General features: G+C 35.3%; 1 protein-coding gene across 1 annotated transcript in view; it reads right to left on the reverse strand.

Moving 5' to 3' along the window:
- The window catches only part of LOC124365904 (putative elongator complex protein 1), a 42047-nt gene that overhangs the window by 11314 nt on the left and 6474 nt on the right, over nucleotides 1-24259 (reverse strand). Inside the window, exons 5-10 of the mRNA XM_046822023.1 lie at nucleotides 14485-14656; nucleotides 13619-13883; nucleotides 10899-11124; nucleotides 9976-10146; nucleotides 9412-9602; nucleotides 6096-6236 (exon numbers count right to left, since the gene is read on the reverse strand). Coding sequence (XP_046677979.1) covers nucleotides 6096-6236; nucleotides 9412-9602; nucleotides 9976-10146; nucleotides 10899-11124; nucleotides 13619-13883; nucleotides 14485-14656 — 1166 coding nt within the window. The remainder of the gene's footprint in view (nucleotides 1-6095; nucleotides 6237-9411; nucleotides 9603-9975; nucleotides 10147-10898; nucleotides 11125-13618; nucleotides 13884-14484; nucleotides 14657-24259) is intronic.

Below are 24259 nucleotides of genomic sequence, written 5' to 3' on the forward strand. Positions count from 1 at the left end.
CTGTAACTAAACAACTGCACACAGCTATATAACCAGACATCTGTCATAAACTGCTTGGCTGGTTAGTCGTGTGTAGAGATCAATAAATACTAGACATAACTAATTGATAACAGATAGATATAAGCCAAGACATAGTCCATATAAGTCATATATATACAAAACTAACGACTATGGACACCAACAATATGTCAGCAGACACTTTGTACTCATTAGGCAGCTTAGTATTTGCTAAAATAAAAGGTTATCCCTATTGGCCAGCTGTAATCAAAGAAATAAAAAAAATCGAAAAAATATAAAGTACAGTACCAAGTAACTTTTTTGGTGATAATACTACTGCCTTTGTCAAACTGAACGAAATATGTCAGTATTCGGAGTATAAAAAAATTCATGGCAAAATCAAACCTGACAATTTCAAAAATGAAAAATTTAACAAGGCCCTAAAACTGGCTGAAATCGCCTCAAAAAACCTATAAACAGCAACCCACTGGAGAATGAAACAGAAGACTCTCATTCCTGTACTTTTAAGCAAAAAAACTGATAAAATGATAAAAATTTAACAGGAAATTTGGGCACCTTCAACAACTCCATTGTAGAACTTGAAAATAGCCTCATTAAAAGTAATCTCTTAGAAGATTCGAGTAACGATGACCACAAATTACAGATGGCTGCGAAAATTGGATCAGCCCTGTTAGAAGAAAATAATGTCCTGAAAGAAGCAAAGTTTAAACTAGAAACCAGATTATTGATAATGGAATCAAAGTTAGGGGAAATGGAAACCAATGAAAGAAAGTACATTGACAAAGTTGAATTGCTGCTACAACAGACTGCTGAATAACAGGATCGACTTGAAGAAGAGAAGAAACTTCATCAAGAAACACAAGCTATCTCTGAGGAGCAGGACCTTGAACTATGCCAACTCATCAACAATCAATCAAAAACAATAGACGAACAGAAAAATACAATTCTTACTCTACAAAAGAAAATTATAAGTCAGGGCGCAATAAATAAAACATACCAGAACTCATACACACAAATCAATACCCCAGTGAGTGACAACACAAAATATTTTGTAAGCTCAGCACCACTTTTGATTGACCTCGAAGACTTAACCAGATGGAGGCAATGCTCAGGTTTCTGAAGACTGATCTGAGCCAAGAAAATAAATCGTCCACTGCAATGCAAAATAGTCAATCTCTTAAGAAAAGAAGATGTACAGACAGAAAAACTAATGTTTATAATGTCCTCTCCAAGCTGCCAAATACACACAAGTATATCAGAAAGAGAAGATCAAACCTGCGCACAACGTGACTGGGACATATTAAATTTTTCTTTTTGCTTTATTTATTTAACCCGTACTTTGCCCTTGCTTAACTAGCTATTGATATAAATAAATAAACGTTTGATTTACAATAATTGCTGTTGAGTTTATTTGTCACATACAGGGTTTCGTGGATGATAATGCCATGGGCACATAAAAAAAATTATATCCAACATACACAAAATTGTGGTACATGTTAAATTTGAATTTATACAAACATAGGTTTGAATTTTGAAAGATTTGGAATCTTAAATTGGGTAGATCTTACTTGAGTTCAAATCCAGTTTTACTTTATATGTTCAATTGACACTTATTCATCTTCCAATCATCCTTGTCAGTTTAGTGTAGATTTAATACTGGTAGTGTAGGATTACCCTTGCAGATCTGAGAGTTCTGGTTCCCATCCAATATTCAAGTGTTCATCATCTAGTAAATGTCTTTTCTGTTCTTGGATTCAAAAATCGAGATTTACCAATTTAATACAAATAATAAAAGTATTACTGTATTTAATAACTCAAATGTTTATCAACTTTGATGAGAAAAACTTCTTCTCAGTCTCCTATTAAGCCATCATTCAAAAGAATAAAAATTTCATTATTGTAAAGTCACCAGCTGATCTAAATTCACTTTATAACTCCAGGTGTTGTAAACTTACTTTGCATAACAATCTCCTTGATATTAAGATTTAATGTATTCTGTGGTATTTGGACTAAAGATTTAATGTATTCTGTGGTATTTGGACTAAAGAAATTATTTTTTTTAATCTGATGATTCAATTTTACAATAGTTTATGTATTTTTATCTTATATGTATGACAATTTGTTTTATGTTAATTTTAACTCTAAAATAGGTTGCTAGTTTTTCTTAATTTTAAAATCGATTGATTTATATATGTTTATTGTAAGTTATCAAAATTGCATGTTTGTATGTTCTTCTTTTTGTATGGATTCCTGTGTGTGTGTGTGTGTAATTATGTGGTATAAACTCTTAAGTTATTTATTAATCTTTTATAAACAAACAAAGTAATATGAACTACTTTTCAAAACAAAACTGTAACAGACACCTGAGTCGATTCTATTCATGACTCCCACAACAACCTCTGCTGAGGAGACTGACTCCGAGACACAGATACCTACCGCAGCTGAGACACCTGTGATTACCGCAGCAGAAAAGACTATGAACATTTTACAACTAATAGTTCTGAAAAAACCTCAGTAAAGACTACTTGGAATACCCTGACTGAGACAAACATGGCTACTGCAGCTGAGAAAATTACGACTGCAGGATCCAAGACATTGCCTACTACCGCAGCTGAAAAGCGCATGTCTACCGTGGCTGAAACGAACCTAAACTGTAGCTCTCCATTTCAATCCTCTCAAGTTTCTCCCTCAGGGAAAAAAAACCCCCCCATACATCCACAAAACTAAAGGATGGCAGAACGTGTTAAGATTTCTTCAAAAAAAAGATTGGCAAGGCCAGGAAACTGCGGAATGAAATACTTATTGCCTCAACACAAACCATAACTCCGGTAACAAAACCTGCTCATCAAACTCCAAATAGAACTACTACAAATCTAACTAAGAAACCTTTTTTAGCCCTTCACCAGTGGAAAGAATACAGATACAAAACAAGAAAATTTCACAGCTCAGACCACCACAGAAAAACATAACGGAGAAATAGTAAAAAGGATATAGAAGTACTGAGAGTATTCTATCAAAATATAGATAGAATATCGAACAAGGTAGATATACTAACGACACTCTACAACAAATTATGAATCCCGATGTGCTGGTACTTACTGAACATGGCCTAAACAAAAATAAATTGAAGGAAACAAGACTAGACGGCTATGTCCTTATGGAGAGCTTCAATAGAGAGAATCACCTCAAAGGAGGGACAGCCATCTATGTTAGGGAAGATCTAGCCGGTAGCACATCCAACTTAAACATAGCAGACTGGAGCACTGAGCTTATATGTGAAGTGGCAGGAATAAAAATCACCATAGACAAGACAGACTACCACATCATTGGGGTGTACAGACCTGAAGGAGACTTTACCACAGCAGTAGATACTCTGTCAAATATATTGGAGGAAATTCCAACATGGAAGAGCCCAGTAATAGTAATGGGAGACATTAACGTTGACTGTCTATGCACTGGTACGCAACAATCAATCTTAAATGATACACTTACCAGTTACAACATTATCAGGCTAAACCTACCACCACCAACCAGGATTACAGACCACAGCTCCACTTCAATAGACATGATCTGCACAAATCAACCGGACTCCAAAATAAGAGCTACAGTAATACAAGCTTATGTCTCAGATCACACAGGCCAGCTATGCAGCATCTATGATAAAGATAAGTCTCAACCACCCACAACAGTAATAGAGAGAAGACAATTCAGTAACAGGAATATACTACTACTGAAACACCTCCTACAAAAGGAAACCTGGGAAGATGTAAACGGACAAGAGCCTGTTGAATCCTCATACGACTGTTTCATAGAAACCCTCACATATAACTTAAATATAGCATGCCCCAATATCAGAAAACAAATCTCACAAAAACGAAAGCCTCAGATACATGACTATGAACTAACGCTGAAGAGAGACAGCTTCCTCAAAGCCAAAGAAACCTATACTCTTACGGGGAGGGAGCAAAATAAGATCGACGTTAATATAAGGAAAAAAGAATACGATCTCCACCTAAAAAATCTAAGAAAACAAAGAGCAGTAGATTTTATTAAAGACTCAGACAACAAATCTAAATCTATGTGGAAATTAATCAATAAAGAAAGGTCAAATAACAGCTGTGGAAATGAACTGTACAAACTACATGTTAATGGGAGAACAATAGAAAACCCAGCTACGATCACTGACCATTTGAACTCATTCTTTGTGAATATAGCTAACGATACCTTGGCAAATATTGAAAGACCTGATGTAGAAGTACCACACATACCAGATGACTCGATACTTGGTAGCCTCTTCTTCTGGCCAACTGACAACCAGGAAGTAAGCAAGATAATAAAGACAATGAAAACAAAACACTCCGCTGGTCCAGACGAGTTATCTCCAGCAATAGTGAAAACATGTGAGGAAGAATTAGTACAGCCACTAGTTAACATGATGAACAAATCGCTAGAGCAAGGCATTTTCCCCGCAAAACTCAAGCTAGCCAGAGTGTACCTGAAACTCAAAAATGGAGATCCTACCGATCAGGGGAACTACAGACCGATATCCTTACTATCTACTTTCTCTAAGATCTTAGAGAAAATTGTATTGACCAGACTTCTACACCACTTCACCATAAACAACATTCACATGAAGGGACAACATGGTTTTACAGCGGGGCACTCCACAACCTCCGCGATTGCCAGCCTCGTTGAATTCATTATCCAAGCTACAGAAGAAGGAAACTCAACATCAGCAATTTTCCTAGGCTTTTGATTGTATCAACCATGAGATGTTACTAAGTAAACTGAATAAACTGGGAGTCAGAGGCCTAACTGCCAAATGGTTCAAAAGCTACCTACTAGGAAGGAACCAAACAGTTGAAATAACTAGAATTACAGATGGTGTAAAGAAGAAATTCAAGTCAAAACCATTGCCCATACAGAGAGGAGTCCCACAGGGATCAGTCCTAGGACCTGTTCTCTACATCATCTTTGTCAATGACCTCCCAGACTACCTAAATAATCTCTGCTCAACATTAATGTATGCGGATGACACAGTGCTTTTACTGAAAAACAGAACACCTGCACACATTAAGGTTGGGTCATACATTGCTGTCAATTATGGCACAACAATACTGTGAGAGAAATGACCTAATATTAAATGAAAAAAAGAGCCAGCAGCTATTCATTGGAAGAGCAAAAGAAGAGGTATGCGTGCTACCAGACCTAGAACAAATTGGAAAAGTTAAGTGCCTTGGGGTCACAATTGACAACAAATTAACATGGACCGACCATATAAAAAAACCTATGCAGCAAACTTAGCTCTGCCCTATATGTACTGAGGAGACTCACTCACGTCTGCAATCAAGACATGGTGAAGACTGCTTATTATGCCATTTTCGAGTCGCACCTCAGGTATGGGCTTGTGGTTTGGGGAGGAACCTCCAAGGCAAACCTCCAGAGAGTCCTAGTGCTCCAGAAAAGAGCTGTTCGCATCCTCACTGGTCTGGGACCCAGAGACTTCTGCCGAGAGGCCTTCAAGGAACAGAAAATCATCACTGTAATAGACTCATATATACTGGAAACAATACTCTTTGCTGTGCGGTAACAAAACCCAACAAGAGGTAATGAAACTCACAATCATGACACAAGAACAGCAAATAACTTTACCTTGCAAATACATCGACTGGCAATGTTTGAAAAGCAACCCACATATGTAGGCTCCAATTTCTGGAACATCCTACCTGAAGAAGTGAAGAAAGGAAAGACGCTGAAAATGATCTCACGCTGGCTCCTCGACCGTCCCTACTACACAGTGGAAGAATTCAAAAACTGGAGGAGGGACCCTCAACCGTGGACTGACTAAAATCATGCCAGAAACTAAGTATCACAAACACAACACTTACACCATTATAACACAAACACTACTTTTTGACTTTTAATCTGTTCTCAAGGAATATGACTAATAAATGATTTCTGATTCTGATTCTAAATAGTGAATTTTCTATCCTAGATGAAATGGAAGTGAATGTTGAGTTTAGTCTATTGAACATTAATGCAACTCAGAATTCGCCTAAAATATTGTGTATACATACCAAAATTTCTGTCTGGATTAGCTTGCTGTTCCCGCACAATAAGCAGTCTGGTCGAGTGCTTTTCCATATCTGCCACCTTTGCACGAATATCCATGACTGAGCGACTCTGGGATTCAAGAAGAACTGGCTTTACCAACGATTCTGAAAATATGACCATATGTAAAAAAAACCACATTAACATTTAAGATGAAGGCCACAGTAGTTAGCCTAGTTAGGTGGATGGTATTCTGTCAGACAAAATAAATTTATGAAAACTGATGTTTCAAAATTAAGGAGCTTGTACTTAATGTCCCTGGAATTTAATAAAGTACATACAATATGATACTGTCCCAAGAAACTTGTGCAAAGACTGTTATAAGTTTCGTGCCAATGGATCAAAAGTTTTTAAAACATTCCACAAGAAACGGCACTTGGCCGTATTGATGACATTTATTACAAAGCCAATGACAAAGTGACATATTCCTTGATTGTGCTGTAAATCAGGAAATAACGTAGATAAAGATTGGGAAGGTTATTGAGGATGAAAAGAGTTGTACTTGGCTCCTTTTTGGACACTCAAGGAATCTTTGACAATACCAAAATTTCATTGATGTGGTGCTCATGAGTCAGATGGCATTTTCTGTGGCTGAGTGGTAGCCCTACTTCAAACCAGATGTTACTGCTTTATTTCATGGTGAGTGTCATGGCCAAGAACACAATGTTGTCCGAGAGGAGTACTGACTCCTCTGTGAAACTTGGTGGTAGACGATCTGCTCTAGAGCCTTAATGGCATTGATATAATTGCAAAGGGATAGATAATGTGGTGATCCTGATCATGGGTAAGCACAACAGGATGGTCACAGATCCGACGGCCCTCATGCTTCTGGTTCACTGGTGTGCATGGGTTGGTCTTTCAGTTAATTACTCAAACCAAGTGACAGCTGTTCCTTACATTACGAGGGGTATCCAAAAAGTAAGTTTCTCTGTTCTGTAAAAAGACGCGTACGTAACACAGCGTGCAGCTGTGGGCGGGGATATGTAGCGCGGTTCGGTTGGCAACAGGTGCGCCGGTCACTGGCCCATTGTCACGCTTCTCAGTCACTTGCTGCCCAAACATCATGGAGACTCCACTGCGTTCTGCCGCCAGTTGCGAAGTCCGTAGTGTAGTGTTATTCGTTTCTTGACCGCCAAAAAACGAAACTGCTGTTGAAATTCATCGTCAGTTGTGTCAAGTGTAATGGTGAACATGTTATGTCCGTTCAGATGGTCCGTCGTTGGCGTCCAATGTTTTTGGAAGGAAGAGAAAATGTTCATGACGATGAGCGTAGTGGCCGACCGGCCAATTCTCGGCAACCTGACGTCATTAATGCTGTACGAGCAGTTATTGACAATGATAAGCGAGTGACTCTCGATGAAATTATGGATAAACTGCCGTCAAGTGTTGAAGTTAGCCGGTCATCTGTGCACAATATCATGACAGAAGATCTTCAGCTTGCAAAAGTGTGTGCAAGATGGGTGCCTCGCTTATTGAGCAATGCCCATAAACAACAACGAATGGCTGCTGCCCAGTCTTTCTTGCGATTGTTTGACGATGAAGATGAAAACCTTTTCAGTAGAATAGTCACTGGTGATGAAACATGGATTCACCACTCAACTCCAGAGACCAAACGCCAGAGTATGGTGTGGCAAAAAAAAAGGAGAGGCAGCTCCTCAAAAAGCCAAAGTTTTTGAGTCGGCAGGAAAGGTAATGGCTACAGTTTTTTGGGACTGCCGTGGAGTGTTATTGATTGACTATCTTCCTTGTGGCGAAACCATAAATGCAGAAAGGTATTGTGAAGTTCTCACCAGACTTCGGCGGGCAATACAGAATAAACGGCGCGGACTTTTGTCGCGCACGGTTCTGCTTATTCAAGATAACGCCCGACCACACGCTGCTTGTGCAACAATGGAACTTTTGAGGAAATTTAAGTGGGATGTTTTTGGTCATCCTCCATACTCACCAGATCTTGCGCCTAGCGATTTTCATCTGTTTCCGGAGCTGAAAAGACACCTTGGCGGTCGGCGATTTGCCAACAGCGATGACCTTCAAAATGAGGTGGATACTTGGCTTAAAAATTTGGCGGGTGAATTTTGTGATGCTGGAATAAAAAAACTACTTCCTAGATACCAAGAGTGCTTAGAAAGGGATGGTAACTATGTAGAAAAATAAGGTATGATGTAAAAAGTTGAATAAATGTGTTTCAGTTATTTTTTGAGTCTTTTTAACTTTTTCATAATTAATGGAAACTTACTTTTTGGATACCCCTCATAGAAAGAGTGAAATGGAAGATACAAGTTCCTTTACACTGCAAGGAAGTTAACGTTTCTTCCCAATCAGGTACTAAGGGATGTTTTGTAGCAAAAAGTTTGAATTTCTATAATGAAACCTGAATTAGGTGAATAAATCACCTGACTGGGACGTGACTATAAAATCACCAATAACATTCAATAATTGCTTTTTCATTAAAATTCTTCAACTCTCTTGAGAAAAGTTCAAGGAAAATAAATAATTTTGCCAAAATCATGCTACTACTGACTTAAAACTGATAAGTAACATCCCAAAATGGCTTTTCGGACCTACAAGGACAAAACCAACTTTCGTTAATGATTGCTACACTGTATAATACTGTAAGCCTCAAAATGGACTGATATTGTAACTTCTAGAAGTGAACAAGCAATTGACTGTTTCACCAGCAGAGTGGTCTAAGCCCTCTCTTACAACCTTCTTAATTGAAATATCAGTGGATCGCCAAATTGAAGAAGTCCTCTAAAGTTAACTTCAAATAAATCTTCAACCTCAACCACCTGCTTCCTCCTCCATCGCTTACCAAAAAGTGATTGTTTTAATATCCCAAATTTCTCCTTTATAGCCCAAAAGGTTTAGTTTGTTCAGAAAATGAAACTAAAGCTTACATTGGAAAATTTAGACATTGAAAAAGTTTAACTTGAAAATTCCACTATCTACTGGTTAGAATATGATCCTGTATAGTGTGTGTGTGTGTGTGTGTGTGTGTGTGTGTGTGTGTGTGTGTGTGTGTGCGTGCGTGTGTGTATGATGTAAACATATTCATAAAATTTACTAACACAGCCATTTAAGTTAATAGAACTTTATGTAATATTTCACTTATGCAACTTCAAAATTGTAAGCCAGATTGGCTTTTAAAATTGTAAATACGAATGTAAAATAGTAATCAGTGTTAGTGATGTTTACCACAAATGTGTTTAACAACGACTGTTGTGGAATCTAAATATTTTTGACTGTATTGCAAATTCAATCCAGTAAATATCTAAGACTGACCGACAAGCTGCGGTTGTTTGTGTTGATGACACAGGAAGATAGCCCGAGACCACAGTCGGCCCTCCACCAAACACGAGACTGCCTCCTCATGTTTTCCCATCAGGCTGTGTAACTCAGCAGCTTCAGAATGCTTCTCCTGGTTCAGCAGTGCTGACAACAACGCCAGGTGAAATTCTACCAAGGCTTCCTCGCTGTGTAACACATCACTCATATTTCATCAACACGGCAGCACAGCACAACACAAACTTGACAAACAGTACAGTATGTACCAGAGTATTTTTGGCATCTTAAAAATAAGTGCCAATTTATTGTATGACTGTTTCTGAAAACTAATGTTTGTAATGTTGTAGTTCTGTAATATTTATTTATTTAACTGAAACAGGAATAAAATTCATACAAGATACACAGAAGCTAACAAAAAAATTCCACACATTTATATAAATTGAATGTTCCACATTTTACAAATAAACACTTGTGAACAACTTTTTGGGAAATATAAAAAAATATAATTAGGTGAAAAATAAGGAATGTAATGAACTCGTCATGTTACATAATTCGGCTGACCTGAAGTTTTGTTTAGCTGCAAGAGTGAGACACTGGAGCAGACTGCCTGCCCGGGTGAGAGCTGTGATTGCCTTGTCGACATCCCCTCCTCTCTGATACATCAAGCCAGCCTCCTCGTAGAGTTGCTTGTTCAACAGATGATCTCCGTACAGCAAACAGATCTGCTTGTACCTGAAATGAGACACTAGTCACTTCTACACATGTTCAGAATGTAGCCTAACACCAACTAATCGTAGGGTTTTAACCCTTTGCACGCCACTAATAAATCCATTAACTTTCCCATAACGCCAAGCCAAGTAAAAAACAATTTTTTATTTAACTTCAAAGCTAATTTTTAGTATAACTAAATTATAAAAGGTAAAAGCAAAGAGAGCATAAAACAGGGCATTTTACTTAAAATTAGCGTACTTATTGATAAAAATAAAAAAGAACTATTTACAAAACTTTTGTTTCAAATAAATTTTAATTTCATTGTAAAATGTAATTAAACTTAAAATTTTAATTACACTTTACTATAAAAAAAGATAAATATTTCAAACTAATCACAACACTATCACACGATGAAAAATAATAACAAGATATAGAGTAGACGTGCGTTTTCGTGATAACCAAAATAACAGTAATACACACCACGGATATGTTTGGTTATGGCTTTGTAGGAGACACAGAACTAACAATCAGGTGGTCAGAGTTAGACAAAGGGCACTTGCCTCCCCTGCAAAGAGTGAAGGTCGTTTATAAATACTTCCTTGGCAACCACAATAAGCACGGAACGAGCACTGGGCATTTCAAAGCCTTTTGTGAACTAAACAACTCTCCAAGAGACATAATCTATAATATCGGATATAACTGTATTTGGCGTTTTGGTAAAAGTCTACCATTCTAATATATCTGTCAACGGCATGAGAAGGGTTAAAACTCACTCTTCAGGTTGATCCTTGAATAACTCCAGAGCTAGAGTGTAGAGTCCTGAGCTTTTCACAAATTGTATGCATTCTTCTGTCCGATCCTTGCACTGCACGAGGTTACGCAGCGCGGACTGTGGCTTTCGCAACCGCTTGTCAATCGTGAATCTCATGTACGCAGGATCCATTTGCTGCAATTTGGTCAAATACGGCACATACTCCTTGGGATCTTTGAGAGACTTTCCTGCAAGCAGAAGAAGTAATATTGTTGATATTTTGAGTAATGTGAAATTGATGACATTGATTCTGAAAATAATAGCGTTCCAATTTAATCATATTGGTTTTCATGCATATTTAACGCTTCCCACACACATTTGAACAAATTTTACAAGAGTAAAAATGACTCTACATGCATATTCCAACAGATGTTGTAATCAAAGTTTTGTCCCCTTCCATGAACTGCAGTTCATAAAACTGGCGTTAGAATGTTGACTGAACGTCAGACAACGTTGTACTCCATTCATTGTTCTCAACGACCCATTGTTGATATGAAAATGGTTGCCATAGCAACTGAACACCATGTACCCTGTACATTGGCGCATTTAATGACTTTTTTCAGTCTTCCTCCATAGACTAGTGGATACAGTCACGGCACTTTAACTGAGAGACCTTTAATGGGTTCAAATCCCGGGGAGGTCCAATCATGAGAGGAATAATAGCCACAGTGATTTAAACAAGCCAGCATAGCCTAAGAGCTGAAGCTTAAAAGAGAATTAAAAAAAAAGACTTTCCAATTGAGGAGAGTGTATATCTTGGGAGTTTTACTTTCATATATTGAGTTGAGTGTTATATGTTGCGTTCGCACATTTTATAGTTTAGGATGACTTTAATAGGGAATTCGGTTTTGTTTCTTTAAAACAGGGATTGTATTTTTGTATTTCCAGTGGATTAAATCGGCACAACTTACGTTTTGATTTGTCGTAAATTTTAATCTATAAAAACTTCTATAAAATTCTTTAAAAACTAGTAACATGATTGAGAGAAAGAAATTTATACCCAGTGATCAGAGGGTTAGGCATAATGCAGTCAGAGAAAAGTGCAAGTATGAGATAATGAGTAAGACACAGAGGACAGATACGAGCTAATCTTATAGAATTACTTACTATATACTAAGATTTGACTATAATAAAAAGTTGTGTTTTATAAAGAAAAGATCCAACTTATTTAATTTTAAACTTCATAAAATATGTACTTTATCAGACTATAATCAATTATTATTATTATACTGTTTTACATAATATTGAAAGTGTAATAACGTATATAACCCATTATATACCCAGAACAGTGAACAACATGAAATACTAAACCAGGTTACTGTTGTACTGGTAGTGGGTTGACTCTAATCCTACAAGCTTATATACGGGTTAATATTATAGTAGCACATCTACCATATCTACCAAATTATAACATTACTGTATTATTCTATAATATGTACAGAAGAACAATAATATTTTACAGAACACTTTTTTTTCCTTCCTGAGGGAAAAGGACAGTTTGTCCCCGCGCAAGGACCTTTGCGCCCCCCTTACTTTAATTTTGTGCCCTCAAAGACCGAGGCTTTTGCAAAAACCAAAACCAATCAGATTTAAGGGCTCCTGTTCTCTACAGAACACTTACAATCAACTGAATATAAACTTTTTTGTTCTTTAACAAATCAGAGGCAAGAGTAAACAACACTGAAATCACCACTGCAATACAAGTACCGAGCAATAATGGGGAAACACGTTTTGCTGCTGCCAGCAGGGTTGGCCAGTGCAGAACTGACATTCGAAGATAAAATGTGGAAGAGGTGGGCATGTAGGGATGAGAAGGTGGTGACTCATCTACTAACAGTAGTGTTGAATGCATGGCTAGGGAAAGCTCAGATGGTATTTAGAAGTAGAGTTTTTGCTCTTTTTTACAGATAATAATTTAAAAACCAAGTTTGAAAAGAAGAATTAATTAATTATGCCTGCATGGAAAATTAGCTAAAAATCTGCCCATTTATTTTGTTGCATCTAATGTTTACAACAAACAGAATTACAAAAATATACATTAAAAATATTTTTTAATAATTTATAATAATACAAATAATTTAAAATAAATATTTTAAATTGTTTTGTGAGGATCCTTAAACGAATATATTTCCACTAAAAATCAATATTTAATATTTTGTACCATCATATTATTTTTCCTATAGCAAAATGTTCTGGAAATATTAAGAAGTAAAAATAAATTTTACTATCAAAATGAAAGTTATACACTCACAAAGACAATTGTATTGATAAAGAAATAACAATAACAGTTCTGGATAACCCTTTATAAAGTTTTTATAGGAGACAAAAACATTGAAAGATTACATAGAGACATCTTATGGTAGAATAAATGAGATGTGTACAGAACCAAGACTGAAGCAGTTTCATTAAGTGCAGAATGGGAATGTGGGCTCAATAAGTCATTTTCTGTGATAAATCACTCTAAAGGAATATTGAAAAAGAAATAAAGAAAACAGAAAAAAATGTCCTCAATAATTTTTGCAAAAATGTTTTTCATATTAAGAAATTGATTTTAGGTTGAGTTTAATTCATAAACAAACAAAATAAAAAATAAAAGTTTCACTTTCCACTTTAATACGTTCGTAATAAGTCTACCCAATATGACTACAGAAAAGTGTGTTGTCAGCGAACACAAAATCTCACCAGCAATCTTCAGCGCCTTCTGCAGATTGTACACGCCGAGGGCCTCCTCGTAGAGTTTATCTGTGTCGATGAGCAGAGCGAGATAGCTCAGCGCCTGGTCACTGTCGGCTAGGGAGATAGCTTCACCTACATGTCCAGCGCGCACGTACGTACTCAGGATCGGCTGCAGATAGAAGTCCTGGTTTTCGTTGGACTGAGTCATTGCTTCACGCAGTGCAGTACACACTCTCACTACCTTGTCAGCCAGTGGGGGGCCGCGAGCCACCTGGGTACAATGTTTCACAGTTTACAAGAAAGCAACAGATTATGCTTGATCTCTCATCTTAAGGTAAGTTGATTTGAAATGACTTGTCTAAGTGTTGCAACGTAGGTGTGTCATGTGTTGTGTAACGGACTTCATGAGGTTGCGTGAAATTTTTTACCATCCGTTAGGACTGTTGATACTGCAAATCTAACTGAAGTAAATTGAACTGTAAATACTGCCGTTTGTTGTGCTTCTTTTGTAAAAAATTTAAAGATTAGATAAGTTTAAATCGTTGGAAAAGTATAATATCAACTGTTAGGCTCAGAAGTCTAGCCTAAGTTAAATGTACGCCTAATTTTGTGTTGAATACTGGCTTTTACAATTAAAAATGTATAATTTTATATGCACATCTATAAAACCATTGTTTACCTCCTAAAATCTTATAACATTACATATTAAACTTTTAACACTCTCCTGTTTAAAAGTTTTGTTCGGCTAGCTAGACCTTTTCACAAAACTGAACTTATAATGTAATGATGGTCAAATCCAGAATATTCAAATCTCGTATCTGATAAAACTTTTCAAAAAACAAAGCACACATGAAAGTGTGAAAAAATTGTACCATTTGTTTGTAAAAGCCTGAGTAGATGGTGCGAGTAACATCCTCCTCTGTCAACTCCGCCAGGAACACGCTGAGCCACTGCGGGTCATGCACTTGCGCCACAAATCTGTGTACTGACAACAAAAATGCTGATGGGTTGTGATCCACGCACAGGTTCAGATTTATCCTCTGTCTGCAACAAAACTGGGATCAATATAACATTTAATTTCATAGTGTAAAATTAGCAGAATTAATTACTTTTAGGATTAGTTTATCAATAAAATTAAATTGCTTGAAATGATAATTATTATTCAAATTGATAATAACTCCATATCCGCCAACTTCAAAAATTGATATTAACTATTATTACACAGTTTAAGATTCTATAATGTTGAAAGAATGAAACATTATGTGTTCTGAAATAATTATGTACAAATATTATTAAATTTATAAAAATTTAAAATTCTTGCTTACTAATTGTAAGCAATAAATAAATTTTTACAATATACCTAGTTTTCTTTTTTTTACTTTATCAATAATACAAAGATTAGTCAAGTATAAATCAGACTAATACATTTACTTTGATCAGTTAATCTGAAGTGCACTGGTAGAGTGGAATGTTTAAAGGTTGCTCTGTTAAAATTAAGGGACCAGCTTGGTTTCTATTCTTTCTCTCAGTATTTTCACCAGTGAAAACATGACAGAGCAAGGTTACATTGTTTTTTGCATACAGAATCAGAAATTACTTTATTCATAAATTTGTACAATGTACAATGAATAGTGTATGAATAAGAATACTACAACTGTATTATACAACTAAGACAAAACACATACATACAGACATACATGACATAAAATAAATAACGCTATAATGTAATGAAATAAATAAACCATACAAACACTTACACTTAACTATTGCTCATATTACATTACCTGGTAGTCAATTCTTCCCTATTGTTGAGTAGGGTACTAAATTAATCAATAAATTGTTTAATAACTTTTTATTTCTAATTGTCCTATTCAACTTTCTATACAACATCAGACCGGTGTAACTTGCGTTCTTCACAAAAAGTTGTGATGCCCAGTTTGTACCTCTTTTCAAGCTCTTTTGTTATAACAATGTCCTTAATTTTCCACTGAGATAACAGGCTGGTGTCCTTTAATATATATTATAGTTTTAAATATGTAAAGGTCATATACTGTCATAATTTTGAGATCATAAAATTTTTTCTTTACAGAATCTCTATAACGTGATGGGTTGTATTAAAAAGTTTTTAACAAACAGGGATGGGGGAAATTCACACTACGTAATTTGAAGATGTTGTTTGGAAATGAAGCCCTATCTTAAGCTCGAGTTTGATTGGACCAGCAAGTTTAAAGGTGAGAGAGTGTGGAAGAAAAAAATTCAAGATAAAGTTTCACACACGACAACATCCATACAGTTTGTGCCCATTAATTTGGCACACTTGTCAAAAAGTTAAAACAATTATTTATATATGTCTTTCGTAACATTAAAACTGCTTGATCTAGACTCAATAAAATGTGTGGTGTTTCATATAAATAAAATCTTTTTTTATTTACTCAAATCAACACCATATTTTGCTCCTAGCAACGAGTGTTGATGTATACGAGGTGTGATCAAAAAGTTCCAGGACTGAATTTTTATACATTTATTCATACAAAATACAGGTTATTCGAATTTGTCTCCTTCAAAGTACTCCCCCTGGGAAGCTACACACTTTTCCCACCGGTGTTTCCACTGATCAAAGGCCCCAGAAAACTCTTCTTTTGTAAAGGTGTTTAGCAGCTCCGTCGTTTTTTCTTTAATTTCGTCAACTGTTTGAAATCTTCGTCCTTTCAGGGGTCTCTTGAGCTTCGGGAAGAGAAAAAAGTCTGCTGGACTGCTGGAACCAGGTCAGGTGAGTGGGGGGGGGGCTGAGGAATGACAGTCATTGCGTTTTTTACACAAAAGTCACGGATAACTAATGCAGAGTGAACAGGAGTATTGTCATGGTGAAGGACCCAATCACCACTTTGCCACAGCTCAGGTCTCTTTCTTCTCACAGCATTACGCAATTTTCTGAGGGTTTCAAGATAAACAAAACGATTAATTGTTTGACCTTGTGGAAGGAATTCATAGTAGACGACACCTTTACAGTCAAGGAAAACCGTAACCACTTTGCCACAGCTCAGGTCTCTTTCTGCTCACAGCATTACGCAATTTTCTAAGGGTTTCAAGATAAACAAAACAATTAATTGTTTGACCTTGTGGAAGGAATTCATAGTAGACGACACCTTTACAGTCAAAGAAAGCCGTAAGCATGACTTTCACATTTGATTTGACTTGACGTGCTTTCTTGGGTCTTGGAGAGCCTTTTGATGTCCATTGTGATGATTGGGCTTTTGTTTCCACATCGTAACCAAAAACCCATGTCTCGTCTCCCGTAATGACATGATCCAAGAAGCTTTCGTCATCATTTGCCTTTTGAAGAAGTTCCTCAAAAACATGAATTCAGTGTTGTTTTTGGTCTTCAGTCAACAGTTTTGGCACAAACAATGCTGCAACACAACGCATTTGAAGTTTTTCAGTTAAAATTTCCTGACATGACTCAAATGAAATGTTACACTCTTCTGCCATTTCACGGATTGTTAATCGACGGTCTGATCGTACGAGAGCGTTCACTTTAGCAACATTGTCATCATTGATTGACGTTGAAGGACGTCCGGAACGAGCATTGTCGTCTGTGGATGTTCGGCCATCTTTAAACCTCTTGAACCACTGATGGCAGCATGATCGGCTTAGACATTCTTCAGCAAAAGCCTCTTGTAACATCAAAAAGGTTTCAGAAAACGTTTTGTTCAGTTTCACACAAAACTTCACACAAACACGTTGCTCTTCTTTCACATTCATTTTCATTAAACAAAAAAATAGCCAAACTCTATAAAACTAATCTCAAACAAGCTGTGCTAATGTTACTTTCAGTGATGTTATGGTTGATCTGCAAACACAGCTGTGTTACTGTTGAGTGAGGGAATACAATGCTGCCAACCGCATCACTGTGAGACATTGCATTCCCATAGTATATAAAAAGTCCTGGAACTTTTTGATCACACCTCGTATATTGACATGATGTGTATTGTCACATGTCTCTTATTCTCCAATATCCTCTTTATGGTGCCCTTGCTACCAGCTGATAGTATAGTCAAGGCCTTATGTACGAGTATCTCATATTATAATAACACATTATCATTGCAGTCTTTCAAAACAATTTCAGTTCATGTAAAGAATTGAAATTATGCAATAAAGTAATCGATTGAAGAAAAATCTGAGTGCCTAATAATGTCATCACATTTTTTTAACTATATTGATTTTTGACGAAACAAAGTTTTTACTTCTATTGTGTGGTATTATGCACACAAGACCTTATTTTTTATTAATGTATTCAATGTATATGAGGTGGAAGTGTTGGTGATTTCTGTGTCAGTTTTGATTTATGATTAGGTGCTAAATATGTAATTGGGATAGCTTTTAAGTGGGTAACTACAGTTTAATAGACACCATAACTCGGCACAAGTATCAGGTTTCAATTATCTTTTATCAGTAAAGAAAGTATTAGAAATAAAAATACTTACAGTTTTGGCATTGTCAAAGCACATTTTTAAGCATAGTTTTAATTGGAGTTTTTTTTAAAACAATGAAACACTCTATGAGATGAAAAGTATAATAAAGACTTTATTTTTTATCATATCCGAAGTTACAAGTGAGATATAAGTAAAAATAAAAATTGTCTTAATTAGTATTTGTTGATTAATTAGTGGCTGAACAGGAAGTGAAACACTAGTCTGATTCATGTAGTAACTTGGAAACAGGAACAGGCACACTAGATTATTACCAGACAAATGTCAAACAGCTTTAACTTTAAACAGACTGCAGCTGTTAACTTGCCATCCTGAATGGCTCAATAGTCGAGGTCACTGGCAACTGTTACTGTATGCCTACTTCCCAGGATTGGGTGCAAACTGAGACTACTTTTTACCAGCAATATTATTTGTGTAGTTTAGATAAAAACACAGGAATTATTTACAGTCACAATATTATAGAGAAACATATATTTGCTATATGTGAATAATTGGATAATAACAGTTTATTAATTTATCTCTCCTTTACCTATATTTATTATTAAACTATCAAACTTATCGCTGCAAAAAAACATATAAAAATGCCTAAATGTCCTTGTGGAGTTTGTGGGTCGGGGATTAGATCATCAGCAGTACTTTGTAATGGTGTGTGTAAATTGTGTTATCATAAAAAATGTACTAGCATGACCGATGCAGAGTTTAATAAATTGAGTAAAGAAAGTTCAAACAACTGGAAATGTTTAAACTGCATTCGTAACTTAAATAATCCCAATCTAAACATTAGTTTGGACAATTTAAAGGAGCAAATTCAGAACCTTGGTAATGAGAATGAAGTTGATATTAATTCCACTCTCACACTAGCTGCTACAGCTGGTACCTTATTAGTAGAAAAAAATGAAAAATTAAAGCAACAAATTTTTCAATTAAAAAATTATGAAACAAAAATGAATTTAGAAATGGATTGCAAAATACAGGAAATGGAAAATAAAATAAATGTCTTAGCAAAGGAAAAGGAGAGGATGGAAACTGAATTAATTAGTAAAATTAATTTTATACATGAAAAATCTAAAACTGACGCAGAACTCCAAAGTAATCTTATTTTTCAACATGAAGAGGATAAGCAAAAATGTGCAGATAAATTGAAACGTGCCTTGCAAGAAGTAAAACACCTTAAAATGCTTATGAACAGTGCCGACAAGCAAAAAAGTGAATTGATTTCAGTGCATGAGAATGTATCCAAAGAACTTAATAACTTGAAAACAGAACATAAAATTCTGAAATCGCTTCTAAACTCTTCCCAGAAAAAGTGTATACTACCTTCCTCCAACAATACACAACTAAAAATAAATCAACAAAGCATTGGCAGTCAAACCATAGTCAATAGTAGCTACAGTCTTGCTCTCTTGGGGAATGAATGGATAACCGACGATACTATTGAAGTATATTTTAAAACTTTAAACAACTGTGAAATGGAAGCTCTCAATACTGCTTTTATAGACCCAGGGGTTAGCCATGCAATCAGGAGTTTCACTGATATCAATTTGATGGTATTTTCGCTAAAAGACAAAAGCTACATTTTTATTCCAGTTAATAATGCGGTAACAGAAGGGGAGGGTTCAGGCACATACTGGAGTCTCTTGTTTTATCTTAGAACTGACAATACTTTCTACTATTTTGATTCAATCAAACAATACAACTTAAAACCAGCCGTAGAAATGTTCAATAAACTATCAAAGTGTGTCTTTTCTGAACAAGCTACTTTTAAAGCATTGTTTGGCCCCAGCAGAACAATTCACTTGACTGCAGCACATACATGCTGCTGTTTGTTGACTGGCTGATGAGAGGAATCATTGAAAACAACATCTCAAATTTGATCATAAATAGTTCATCATTGCTACATATACATGAAAGTGACGTAATAATGAGGAGGTCATGTCTTGCTTATTTATGGTTTAATAACCAATATCTGAAATTTGATTGCACTACAGTAAAAGAACTCTTATTTAAATCACGGGTAAGGGAGTCTCTTTCGGTCCAAAGTGCAGCCAATTGTTTGGCTCCTCTTCGGCACAATAACAGTACTGACTTACTGACGATGCAGCATGATAACAAATCTACAACCATGGAAGAAACTCGTAAAGGAGGTGTGGATGAGGTTCTACCAATGAGAGTTGAGTTTTACACAGACAGCCATGGGAGAGATCTTCCAGAAATAATCGACACCTGTAGTAAGGGCAAGATTAGAATAAATGGTCTAGTTATACCTGGGGCATCAACTCAGGAAGTTTATACACAAGCTAAAAGATCTGGCCACCATCCAGTAATAATAATTGCGGGTACAAATGATGTTACAAATAAAACAACTATGAACATTTACAGTAACTTAGAGAAAGACTTGAAATTGCTAAGTAAAAGTAAAACTATACTAATAACCACTATACCCCATTGTTACGACCTAGAACTGTGTGATCCTCTTCATGATGAAATATGTTTGGTAAACAGCTATAAAAGAGAACTTGCAGTGAGGATGAACAGAGTAGTGGTCATTGATCTTGAAGAGCTGAAATGGTTTAACTTTACTCGACATGGCTTGCACCTTAATTATCGAGGTAAAAGAAAGTTGGCTTATATGTTAATAAATTCTCTTAGTAATGCTCATTTATATCCTGATGGGGAATTACCAAATAATAAAACAGGTGATAAAGACGATCCTTTTAAATCAATGAAGGGGGAGTGCCAGATAGATGTAATTAAATCTAACATGAAACAATTGATTAAAACAAACTTAAACAAGGATCTCTGGGCTTTTGCCCACTGCATTTCTGGAGACCTTGATCATGAAAGAAATATGAGTGCCGGGGTGGCAACAGTTTTTAAAAATCTAATTGTTAAACCATCATCTCTTCAGAGTAAATATCTAACCCATCAAGAAATTCCAAATGGAGCTAACTTCTACGGTTTAGTCACAAAACCACATTATAATAGTAAACCACATATATCAGATTACAACACTGCATTCAGAAATTTCACAGAAGACTTTAAAAGAAGGGGTTTAAAGAAATTAATATGCTCTCCTATGGGTTGTGTTCGGGAAAATATTACATTAGACATATTTGGTGCCAATATAGTGAACTTTCAGCAGACCACAGGAGCTTCTATTTCAATCATCATACGTAATGAAAATTCAAACCGACAACTGTGGAATGGACTATCAGTCACTGACTTTGCAAAGAGTCTTCGTCACAAAATTTACTCTCTTTGGTCACAGCAAAGAAAATCAATCACTTTCTCCGAGGTTTCTAAGGTTGCATCGATCTCGTCGCCGGTAGTGTGTTGTGTGGAGGGGGGTGAAAAAGTCAGTATGGGGCATAGTGAAGTAATAAGTGATGTTTTAGGTTCAGAAAACTCTAGTATTAGCCCTAAGCAACTGGAATCTTTTTTTACTAGCAGGACAATCCAACCTAAGAATAACTTAATGTCAAGCTTAATTAAGACTGTGGACATAGAGAATAAGGGCTCAAGTTTTTTAGATCTAACGGTGTTCTCACCATTAACATAAATAATAACTGCATCAATTCTAACAGACATAGAAAATTAGGCACTAATCATATATCTAAAAATAATAATAATACAAGGAATATGTTAACAAATCACTTAATTGTCTTCCATCAAAACATTCAACATTTGGAATCTAGAATTGACGCATTAATTATTACATTACAGGAAATAAATCCCGATGTAGTAGTTCTAACAGAACACAAATTAAACGAAAATGTAATAGATAAAATTAAAATACCTGGCTATTCTTGCGTAAACTGGTATATAAGAAATTCTTGTCAGGGGGAGGGGTTTTAATACTGGTATCAGAGAAATTAAGTAGTGTGAAAAAAATTTCTGTTAATGCTATAAACACTTTAAATCAAGATAAAGTTTTTGAGTCATGTACTATAGAAATTAAGATAGACCAGACAACATTTATTGTGGCTGGACTTTATAGAACACCCTCTGAGAAAATAGACATTTTTCTTGAAACATTAAACACACTTTTGGCAGAAATTTGTAAAATCAACAAAAATGTTTTAATAGGTGGGGATATTAATGTGGATGTTTTGAGGGAGGGCAGAAAGAAAACAGACTTTGTTAGTCTTATCAATATGCATGGGTTTAAATATACTATAAAAATACCTACTAGAATAACAGAAACATGTGAATCTGATATTGATAATTTCATCACAAACCTAGACGAAAATTCTTTTGGAGTGGAATGTTTGATAACTGCTCTATCGGATCATGATGCACAACTTTTTAAAATAGAAAACATTAATAATAAAAGAGGTCATAATACAAAAAATACAGTAATGGGCAGGAAGTATGGAAAAGATAAAATTGTTTAAAGGCGACTTGGAGAAACAAGACTGGACCGAACTTTACCAAAGTTCTGTTGAAGATAAGTTTCTTTATTTTTACAACTTGATCAAATATTATTTTGATTTGCATTTTCCTCTGACTAAAATTACAAAAGGAAACCAAAATAAAGAGTGGGTAGATGATGAAATTATTAATGAGCATGATAAGCTTATTGACATGCATCAGCAGTATAGGAAAGATAAGAGTAATATAAATCTTAAAAAAAAAAAAAAAAAAAAAAATGAAAGCACACAAGAAATATCTCAAAAAAACAATTTTATGTAAAAAGAAAAACATTTTGATTTAAAAATAAAAAAAGTCCACTAATGTTAACAAAACAATTTGGGATATCATTAATAGTGAAACAAAAAATAAAAAAGAAAAGCAGTCACCTAATAATGTACTTACTTAAAAAGGATGGTATTCTTATAGAGGATCCATACAAAGTTGCAAATATTTTTAATAACAATTTTGTTGAAATGGTTGATACTCATGTTATCCCTAATCTAAGTACAAATGATGTTCAAACAGAGGATTTGATACAGCAAGTAACGGAATCCAGATTTATTTGTAACACAATTGATGATAAGACTCTACATCAGATAATTGATTCAATAAAACCTAAGTGGTCAGCAGGGTATGATGACATACCCATGAAAATTGTTAAGGAAGCGAAATTACCACTAATTAAACCTCTTTTACATGTAATTAATACATCACTCATAACTGGAATTCCTTCTCAATTAAAAGTTTCAAAAGTAATACCAGTACATAAAAAAGGGGATTGTACTGATCCTCTTAACTACAAACCATTGGCTATTAAACCGTCCTTATCTAAAATATTTGAAAAGTGTGTGCTGATTCAATTAGTTGACTATTTTGAAAACAATAAATTACTTGACATTGATCAACATGGATACAGGAAAAATAGATCCACATTAACAGCATTAAGAAATTATATTGAAAACATTTTAGAGAACTTAGATGAGGGATACAACATTGTTGGCGCCTTCCTAGATTTGACCAAAGCATTTGACAGTGTTGATCATAAAATATTACTAGAAAAATTAAAAAGCTATGGTATCATTCGTAAAGAGCTTAGCTGGATTAAGTCGTACTTGGAAGGCCGTTAATAGTTCGTTAATGTTAAGTATTTGAATAAAAATAATCAGCATGATGTTAGTTCTCATACAAAAAATGTGACCTACTCTGTCCCACAGGGGTCAATATTAGGCCCTTTCCTGTTCTTGTGCTACTTGGGGGGTTTACCTAATTATCTGTATGATATAATTGATAATAGTAAAATTTGTTTGTATGCAGCTTGTGCATTGCCGATATGGAATTAGGTACAACTAAGAAGAAATGTAACGAATCAGTTTCATTGTTAAAAAGTTATTTAAATAACATAAATCTTCTACTCAATGATAATAAAACTACTTTTATACAGTTTACTTGCAAAAATGTTGAATCAAACAAAATTAATATGAAAAATGTGGATAAAGAAACTAAATTTTTAGGGCTACATTTAGATAATACACTTAATTGGAACATTCATGTACAAAAAATATATAACAAAATAAGTTCAGGAATCTTTGCACTAAGAAAGCTAGCACCTTTTTTGTAATAAACAAACCTTGAAATCAGTGTACTATGCCATGGTTCATTCACATATCGCATACGGGATTGAAGTGTATGGGGGAACAAGTGCTGTAAACCTGAATAAAATTTTACATCTACAAAAGGAGGCAAT

Source organism: Homalodisca vitripennis, chromosome 7 (assembly GCF_021130785.1).
Source record: "Homalodisca vitripennis isolate AUS2020 chromosome 7, UT_GWSS_2.1, whole genome shotgun sequence".
Classification (NCBI taxonomy): Eukaryota; Metazoa; Arthropoda; class Insecta; order Hemiptera; family Cicadellidae; genus Homalodisca; species Homalodisca vitripennis.